This window comes from Orycteropus afer, unplaced genomic scaffold, assembly GCF_000298275.1.
Source record: "Orycteropus afer afer isolate SDZICR_OR568_19922 unplaced genomic scaffold, OryAfe1.0 scaffold00123, whole genome shotgun sequence".
Lineage (NCBI taxonomy): Eukaryota > Metazoa > Chordata > Mammalia > Tubulidentata > Orycteropodidae > Orycteropus > Orycteropus afer.
Window position 1 is genome coordinate 5849305 of NW_006921710.1, and position 9857 is coordinate 5859161.

Below are 9857 nucleotides of genomic sequence, written 5' to 3' on the forward strand. Positions count from 1 at the left end.
GAGGGTCAACGAAAGAGGAGAAGGCCTTCAACAAGATGGATTGACACGGTGGCTGCGATGATGGGCTCAAGTATAGCAGGGATCATGGAGCTGGCGTGGGATCAGGCAGTGTTTTGTTCTGTTGTGCATGGGGTCGCTATGAGTCAGAAAAGACTCGACAGCACCTAACAACAGCAACACCTTTCTATGCATAAAAAAAAAAATAATAACAAACACTTCTAGATACACTAGAACATAAAACATCTTTAACATAATACAGTAATAATAATATGGATATGCCAAGTAACACCCATCTGCTATTATGAATCATTGTATGTACCTCAAATTTTTAGTATCATAGGCTTTATGGGATTTGGGACCATGGATGTATGTTGTTGTTGTTGTTATGTGCCATTGAGTCAGACCTGACTCATAATAACCCCTCCTTGGGTTTCTGAGGCAGTATCACTATGGAAGTAGATTGCCCAACCTTCCAAGGAGTGGCTGGTGCATTTGAACTGCCATCCTTCTGGTTAGCAGTCAGATGCCTTAGGCACTACACTACCAGAGCTCCTAGTATATGCAGTCAGATATTCCCCAAACAGACATGATGTGGCATACAACTGTATTGCTCTCCCACTTTACCTAACACAGAAGCTCAGAGGGTGATATGACACGAGGGTGCACAGCTGGTCAGTGGCAGGGCCAGGTCTGCTTGTCTTCAGAGCCTCTGCCCTCAAGCACTGCTCTAGGGTCAGCTACAAATGGTTTATTTCAGGCAGAGGGGGAAAGAGGGCTTTCCTTCAGCTACTAGGATAAGACTCAAGACCTGTGTGTCCCAAAACAGGGTTCACCACATCTCACCTGTGTGACCCTAGGAGACACCCTGAACCTGAGACCAGGGTCTTCACTGTGAAGTTACTAATAGCCTCTGCTCCAGGTGTTGTGAAGACTGAGTGAGAGCCTGTAGGTGTGGTGCTTACCATGGAGTCTGGCATCCATTCTTTCAACAATGACATACCAGGCCCCTATTGTGTACAGGGGGAGCTCTGGTAGCGTAGTGCCTAAGGCACTTGACTGCTAACCAGAAGGCTGGCGGTTCAAACTCACCAGCCACTCCTCGGAAGGAAGATGGGGCAATCTACTTCCGTAGTGATACTGCCTTGGAAACCCAAGGAGGGGTCGCTATGAGTCGGGTCCAACTTGATGGCACATAACATCATTGTGTACAGGGAAGCGGAAGAGTAAGATCCCTGCTCTCCTGGAAAAGACTTGCCCTAAGGAGCCGAGCTAAGAATTTGAAGCCAGGTCTGCCAACTTCAGACCAGAGAAGGTAGGACAAGGAGCTGAATTACTGCCCCCAGTGCTGGGAAGGCCCAATGCTGTGGGAATCATGGGCAGGGAAAAGGGAGCAGCAGAACCTTTATTCAGACAGCAGACACGTGTCCTCCTTCTCAGGCCTTTGGAACTGGGTGTAGCCCTTACTCCCATGGGGAGACCCTAGCCTGACTCTCAGAAAATTCTGACAGGGAGGGGTCCAAAACAGATCCCTGGGTTGCAGACCTGGGATATCCCAGTGTGAGCCTTGACAGCCCAACCCTGTTCATGTGCAGCAATCCTCGTGGGGCTCTTGGCTTCTCTGGGAGACACGCTGTGATGTCTGCTTCCTCCTGGGTTGGCTCTCAAGGTTGCTCAGCAGTGATTATGGCAAATTATAACAAGTGATGTCCAAAGATCAGTGTTCAGAGTAAAGGAACAAAGATAGTGGCAGAGGGGCCCTCTGACCCCACGGAACACAGGGGCAGGCCCATCCTCCTGGCTCAGTCCAGGCCTTTGAGACCCGTGGGGGGTGGTGTGATGCCCAGTTCCTCCCGCAGAGCCCTCAGGGGTTGCTCCCAGCGCTGCTCGTAGTACAGGTTGAGGACACACGGTGCTCTGCGCCCATTCTGAACTGCCCATGGGATCAGCTCTGAGATTAGCACTTGCAGGCTCCTGTGAGGCAGCAGAGGAGAAAGAAAATATAAGGTCCCTGAGAGTGGGGTACTTTAGGAGTAAAGAGCTTGATAGGCATTTTCTCCGTTAATCTTTGCACAGACCTATGACGGAGGTAGTTATTAACCCTACTTTTCAGATAAGAATATGGAAATTCAGAGTATAATCCTGTTCCCATCTTGAATAAGCCAAAGCCCAGGTTTCAAAGACTTCCTAACCCTAGAAACTAACATTATGTTGCCTTCCCATTGTCTCTAATCATCTGACCCCAGCACTGAGGCCTGACACGAGACCCTAGGATCTCATGAGATGTTCAGGCTTTATTCACTGACAGCCCTATCCCTTAGGTCCCATGGGAGCCATGGTTTCACCCCTCTGCCCCACTCTTTCCACCCTTGCTTCCTGGAGAGCCATAAGGACTTATCAGGGGCCTGTACGGTTTTCCCATTTCCTGGAGCCCTGGCCCCTCTGAGTTCTTCCCTGACCCCCAGCTACTTGAGGACTTACTGGGCACTGAGTCTGATTGGTCCAAAGAGTGCACCCAGAATGCACATGGGCAGGCCAGTCTGGACAGCCTCAAACCACTTCACCACGATCTCCCCTGAGGGACAAGGGAGGGAGGAAGTCAGAGCAGGACTGGCACCAGCAAACCCTGGGGAAGGCAGGGAGCAGAGACCAGGAGGAGAGGCCAGTAGTGTTCTCAGCAGTGCAAAGGTAGGCATCTACTCCTCTCTAATCACCACCATGGGTCAACCATGCTCAGTATGGCCTGTGCTGAGTCCTGAAGCACCCAGCGTAGGGTGGAAGAAAAGGCCCACCAAGAAGCAGAAGGAAATAAGGCTGGAAAGGAAGCTTCGGGTCAGAATGCAGAGGACCCCAAAAGTCAGGCTGAGGGGTCCAAGGTGTTTCCTGCAGGCCTTAGGGAGTTGTTGAGGGTTTCAGAGCAGAGAGGCGGATAAAGACCAGGATGAGGTAGAAGGCCTTGGTGATGTGAAGCTGCTACCCCAGTGCAGGAGCAGTGAACAGGCAGTAATAAGGATGGAAACGAGGTGAGAAGCTGTGCCACCAGTGTAGGAGCTGTAAACAGGCAAAAAGGATGGAGACAAGGGGATACAGGAGGGCCAGAGATCCTACCAAGATGTTTGGGTAAAGCAGACAATGAGGCACTGAGCCAGTTAATTGGTGGGTGGCTAGGACAAGTGAGTCTGGCCCTGGTCCGAAGACAGGCCTGGGAAGGCAAGCTAGCTGCAGCATCCCACCCTGCCCATTCCCCACACCCCCAATCTCAAGGCAGCTGGCTTGGTGGCACTCACCCAGGATGTTCGTGGGCATCCCCAGGAGCGTGTGAAGCATGTCGTGCACTTCCCGGTACCGCTGGATCACATATGCTAGCTCCTCATCATCCACAAAGCGGGTGGGTGCTCGAGTGTCTGGGGAGACCCTCTGAAAACCATGAGTCACCCTTAGAGCTCCTCCTCACAGTTTCCAGGACCAATGTCTCAGCCTCTCCGTGACTCTGTCAATCAACCCCACCAAACTCATACCCAAACAGAGAATCCTTGGGATTTTGTTTCTGTTAACACCTACAGACAGGGTAATCCTGGGGCAGGGCATGTGGTGGGACCGGTACCACTCTTAGCCTACAACTCACCTGTAATATTTGTGTGTAGTCTATTGGAATCTATGGAAAAGCAGCCCTAAGGGTTCTGATTCACAGTTCGCAGCCTAGGATCCTCTCTCTTACCATCCCCATCTTCACCTTGACAATTCCTACTCATCCCACTCAGGGAGATCCCCCCTGACCTTCACCCTGATCAGGGCCCTGCTATGGTCTTTTCAGCATCCTGTGCCTCTTTGTGGCACTCAACATGATCGTGATCGTATTTAATGCAGGAGAATACTAAAAAGTCTGTCTTGTGTTTGATCTGTGCCATCTTGTATTTTGCCTGCCACTGACCCTTGAAATGTCCCAATTGAGATGTGCTGAACATGTAAAATGTACATCATATTTCCAAGACTTAATATGAGAAAGAGGATGTGAAACCTTAATACTTTTAAAATATTGAAATAATATTTTAGACACACTTGGTTAAATACAATATATTAAAATTAATTCCACTTGTTTCTCCTTGCTTTTACTACTGTGGCTAGTAGGAAATCTTAAATCACCTATGTACCTGTTTCTGTGGGTGGGGCTACAGCAGACTGTCAGCTGCGAGAGGGCAGGGCTGGCTCTGCTTTGCTCATTGATGGATCTCCAGCACCTGGTACAAGGCCTGGATGAATAAGCACCTCTTGAAAGCATGGATAAAGGCCAGCCCTGCAGATATCTCTCATCCCAGGGAGGAATGTCAACTGTCCTCCTTTTACCCACCCACTGCCTGAGACTTCAGCAGCATCCATATAGCACGGGAACAGCCTGGTCTTCCTGTTTCCAAAGCATGGCCTCAGCCTGTCCAGAGACCAAGAGATCTGATGTCTTCATTTGCTTCAGGGCTATTGACTCAGTGCTTTGGTCGATGTCTGAGGCCTCAGTAAGTCTTGGGTCCTAATTTCCTCTGTACTTGATGTGTGATGCTGAAGGTGATCTGTGATGGATTGCATTTTGTCCCAAAAATATATGCTGTAAATCCTAATCTCTATACCTGTGTTTAAGAAGCTCTGGTGGCACAGTGCCTAAGGCATCTGATTGCTAACAAGAAGGTTGGCAGTTCAAAAGCACCAGCCACTCCATGGAAGGAAGACAACGCAATCTACTTCTGCAAAGATTTACCACCCCAGAAACCCAATGGGAGTCGCTATGAGTCAGAGTCAACGTGACAGCAATGAGTTTAGTTTTTTTTCAGTAATACCTGTGGTTATAATCCCATTTGGGAATGATTTTTCTCTGTTATGTTAATGAGACAATAATAGTATAGGGTATGTCTTAAGTTAATCTTTTTAAACAAGCAAGTGAGAAAGCAGAGACGTCCAAGAGAGACGCCAAGCCACATGAAGATCACATGTGATCACAGAAGCAATTAGAAAGGACTTTCCTCTAGAGCCAGCAGAGAGAAAGCCTTCCTCTAGAGTTGGTACTCTGAGTTCAGACTTCTAGCCTCCTCAACTGTGAAAAATAAATTTGTTTGTTAAAGCCACCTATTTGTGGTATTTCTGTTATGGTAGCATTAGATAACTAAGACACGATCATATTAATAGCAGCTGCACTTACAGAGCGCCTACTATGTGCCAGCATTGTATGATGTTCTTTAAACATATTATCACACTTCAGCCTTGCAACAATCTGTTATTAGCCTCCAATACAGATAACAATAATGAGGTTCAGAGAAAGAGAATAACTTGTCCCAAACCAACCAGCTAATAAAGTGGCAGAACTAGGACTTGAAATAGTCTGCTGAACCCCAAAGTCTTACCACCCATTATATGTGTTCAAGTGCCCTGCACCCTGAAAGATTAATGCAGGTAAGGGGTTACTTCACATAAGGAATCTGAGGCTTAAAAAGGTCAAATGATTTGCCCAGGGGCATAAAGCTGGGAAGAGAAAAAGGATTCTTAGGCTATTCCAACTCTAGAACCCCTGCCATCTTCTTTTTTTTTTTTAAATGCATTTTATTGAAACATAATTTATGGACAGTGAAATACACAAAACTAAAGTGACATGGGTCAATGCATTTTTTTTTTTTTCAGTGTTCTCTCCCCTCCCCTCTCACCCTTGGCAACCAACAAAGAAAGTTTATATATATAAACTTTCCTTGACCCTCCACAACAACACACTAATACTATATTTGTCCTTCTGTGATTGACTTATTTCACTCAGCATAATGTCCTCCAAGTTCATCCATATTATGCAGTGTTTTGCAGACTCTATATTATTCCTTAGTGCTGCATAGAATTCCAGTATGTGTGTGTACCATAGTTCGGTCATCCACTCTTCAGCTGATGGGCATGTGAGTTTTTTCCATCTTTTTGCTATTGTAAATAGTGCTGCAATGAACATGAGTGTGCACATATCTGTTTCTGTCCTGGCTCTCACCTCTCTAGGATATATACCAAGTAATGGGATTGCTGGGTCACATGGTATCTCCAATTCCAACTTTCTAAGAAATCTCTATATTGCTTTCCACAGTGGTTGTATCACTTCACAGTTGCACCAGCAGTATATGAGAATCCCAATTTCTCCACATCCCTGCCAGCATTTTTTATTTTCTGTCTCATTGAACCTTGCCATCAATGCTGGGTTGAGTTGGGATCTCATTGTTGTTTTGATTTGCATCTCTCTGATGGCCAATGATTGCGATCATCTCTTCATGTATTAGCTGGCCACCTGAATATCTTCCTTGGTGAAGTGTCTATTCATGTCTTCTGCCTACTTTTCAATTGGATTGTTAATTCCTTTGGTGTTAAGGCACTGAAATTTTCTATAAACCTTAGAGATAAGTCCCTTGTCAGGTATGTAATTATCAGCAAATATGAATTTGTTGCTGTCACTTTTGTTATGTGCTTTCTTGTGATGTCAATTTCTTTGTTCCATATAATTTTCTATGCTGAGCTCCTTTAGTTTATGAATCGTGTTATCACTTCTTTTGTTGCTATTGTTTCAGTATTTGCAGAATACTTATGCTGGTCCTCTTTTTTATTTTGATGTGAAGGTTTATCATTTTTCTTTGAGGTTACCCTGTGATTTATAGTTTCCTTCCGAAGTTTGGGACAGTCCGTTCTATCTTGTAGTTGTCTCGACTTCCCTGCCACTGAGAAATTCTGTAAAGACACAGTTTTTTCCCTCTTTTTGGTTTGTAGTTGTCCTCATTTGTCAATTGATGTCTCTGGTTCCCTGTTTACAATCTTGTAGGCTTGTTTACTTTGGATACTTCCATAGCTGGGTTGGTTTCTGGGTTATATCATCATGTGTGTTAATGGTCAGTTCTTGTTGCCTGTTGTTGCTTCTCTGTCCAAAGGGCTCCCTTTAGCATCTCTTGTAAGGTGGTTGGTCTGGTTTTAACAAATTCCCTTAATTTCTGCTTATCTGGAAATGTCCTAATTTCACCATCACTTTTGAGGGACAATTTTGCTGGGTACCTAATTCTTGGTTGGAAATTTTTCTCCTTCGGTATTTTATATATACCATCCCATTTTCTTCTCACCTACACGGTTTCTGCTGAGAAATCCAAGCCTAGTCTTATTGGTTGCTCCTTGTAGGTAACTTTTTGTTTTTTCCATGCTGCTCTCATGATTCTTTCTTTGTCTTTGGTTTTGGTTAAGTTTGATGATGATACATCTGGGTGATTTTCTTTTGGGGTCTATTCTGTTTGAGGTTTGTTGGACTTCCTGAATGGATATATTCTCATCTTTCATCATACCAGGAAAATTCTCTTCCAACAAATTTTTGACAATTTTCTCTGTGATTTTATTTGTCTCTTCCTGTTCTGGAATTCAGATTACATGTAGGTTATTCCTTTTGATAGTATCCCACGTGAACCTTAGGCTTTCTTCATGTTGTTTTGATCTTTTTTTCTGATTGATCCCTTTCCAAAGAAGTGTTCAGGTATTTGCCTTCAATCTCCCTAATTCTGTCTTCCATTGATTCAATTCTGCTCCTTTGCCCATTCAATGTCTTATCTATTTCTGAAAATTTAGTATTAATCTTCTGGATTTCTGTGTGTAGATTTTTTATCATTTATTTGTCATTTTTTTCTTGTATTATCTTTTGAAACTGTTGTAGGGTTTTCTCTGTGTTTCCTCAATTTTGTCAGTGTTTTCCTTGATCTGTCTCTCAATTCGTTGAAGATACATAAATATAATTCTTTATCTGGGAGTTCCAATGCTGCATCTTCCTCAGGGATATGTTTGGGTCTGTATCCTGGTTCCTTGTTTCTCCTGCTTTATCTTGCTTCTTTGGGTGCACTGTGATGGTCTGTTGTCTCCAAGGCATTTTGACGTTTTGGGGTTTATATTTAATTGGTGATTGTATGTTGGAGTGACTTGCCCATGATTTTTGTTTTCTTTATATTGATTGTATGTTATCTATGTGAGCAGGGTACTGTGCTGTGCTCCTCTATTCATAAGTTGATAGCACTTATACGCTCACCACCTGTCTCCTTTCCTGTTGTCAGCCTCTTGTATGTCCCTGCCAGCCTTGGCAAAGAGAGCTTATTCTTAGGTCCCTGGAATCTGAATGAGAATGCTATCACTTTAAAATCCAAAATGGTTGCCACTTGTAAAGATTCAAACTGGCTGTGCCCTCAATCACTTTAAGTATCCAAAATGGCTACTACATGTAAACAATCAAAATGGCTGTGTCCTCCAGACTGCAGAAAGTCCACAGCTCAGGTTGTCTCCCTCCTTGCTATTTCCCTTCCTAGTCACAGACGACCAGCACAGTCATCCCTGCAGCCCTTGGTGACCAGGGCTGATCTTTAGGTCAATTCTCAGGTCCTGACACAGCTTGGAAATATTCAGGCTGTTGGTCCCGTTGGAGTAGCTGACAGGCCGCAGCTCCGACCATCTCTGTACTCACTGTTTTCATTCAGGTTTTTCTACTAGTTGGTGCCTAATCCACTTCTGTATAGTTCCTTTCAAAGCTCAGGGCTCCAGGATTACCTTCTATATCTTTGTCAACTGGTTTTTCTTTTCTTTGTTTAAGAGGGTCTGTGTCACTTGTCTGCCTATTCTTCCATTTTACTGGAAGTCCCCTGCCATAATCTTGATGATATCTCCTACCAAGGTCAGCTTCACAGAGGGTGGCCTTACCTTGGACCTTGGTCTAAATCTCTGCTAGGACAAAGGCACCCTTCACATTCTGTGGGCTGTTAGTTCCCTTGCTCTAGAAGCATCATCGTCTTCAGGGCTGTTACCACAACTAGGGCTGTGGCTGGGCCAGGTGCTTGGGATGACCCTTCAGTCCCATCCCTGTTGCCGTCTCTCCTCTACAGCAAAATAGGCCTAAATGCTCTGGGTAAACTTTGGAAGACGGCTGGCTGATCCTGCCCACAGTAGCACCTGGGCTGGTCACTTTGGCAGGTTTCCCATTGATGAAATTACTTCCATTCTGGTGAAATCAGAGGAGATGGCCTAAAATGTGGCAAGGGATACAACTGGGTCCTAATTATAGGGCAGGACAGGAGTAGGAACTCCTTCTGGGACTAGGTACCCTACCCTAGGGTGTCCTTTGGTCCAGCAAGAACTCTTTTGGGGACCAGGAGATCTGTTCCCCACCACCCTACTAGACAGCAGGAACACTGGCCAAGTGCCCCAGCCCCATATATTTTTTTTTTCCCCCTCCTTTCTTCCTTCGTGGTTCCTGCTTTTTTTTTCTTCCTTTTTCTTCTTCCCCTTTCTCTTTCATTTCTTTTTTCTCTTTTCATTTTCCCCAACCTTTGTTTTTCTTTCTGCATTTTTCTTATTTTTCATTCTTATTCTTTTTCTCTTGTTCTCTTTTCTTTTTTCCCCAGAGTTTGTCCCCCCCTTTTCTCTTTGTCCTTCTTGTCATTTTTTTCTTTTCTTTTTGTGGTGGCTGTTGCTTGTTTATGCTGTTTGTGTTTTTTGTTCTTATTTATTTTTATTGTTATTTTTTTTGTGCTACCTGGTGGGAGACAGCAACTGTGCCCACATGACCCAACCACATCTGTACCTCCTGCAGTCCCAGCCACTAGGCAAGGGCAACCATTTGCTTCTGCACCAACTGATCAATGATAGACTGCAGTCAATACCAGCCCAACCCACCCTCAACTGCTGTACATGACCAACTAACAGAGATCTATGCAAACATTCTCATCCTCTGTCACACCCATCAGGATACAGGTGGTGAGTGCCTAAGTGCTGCCAAACTAGCAAATAGAGTAATACACCAGCCCCACTTGCTCAGATATATCAAAACAAAATAAAGCAAA

At 44.9% G+C, this 9857-nt stretch overlaps 1 protein-coding gene across 1 annotated transcript in view; it reads right to left on the minus strand.

Moving 5' to 3' along the window:
- Positions 1-1799: 1799 nt before the first annotated feature.
- Positions 1800-9857, minus strand: part of COQ4 (coenzyme Q4) — a 25293-nt gene continuing 17235 nt past the window's right edge. Inside the window, exons 6-8 of the mRNA XM_042781457.1 lie at positions 3285-3414; positions 2479-2572; positions 1800-1971 (exon numbers count right to left, since the gene is read on the minus strand). Of these exons, the coding sequence (XP_042637391.1) occupies positions 1800-1971; positions 2479-2572; positions 3285-3414 (396 nt within the window). The remainder of the gene's footprint in view (positions 1972-2478; positions 2573-3284; positions 3415-9857) is intronic.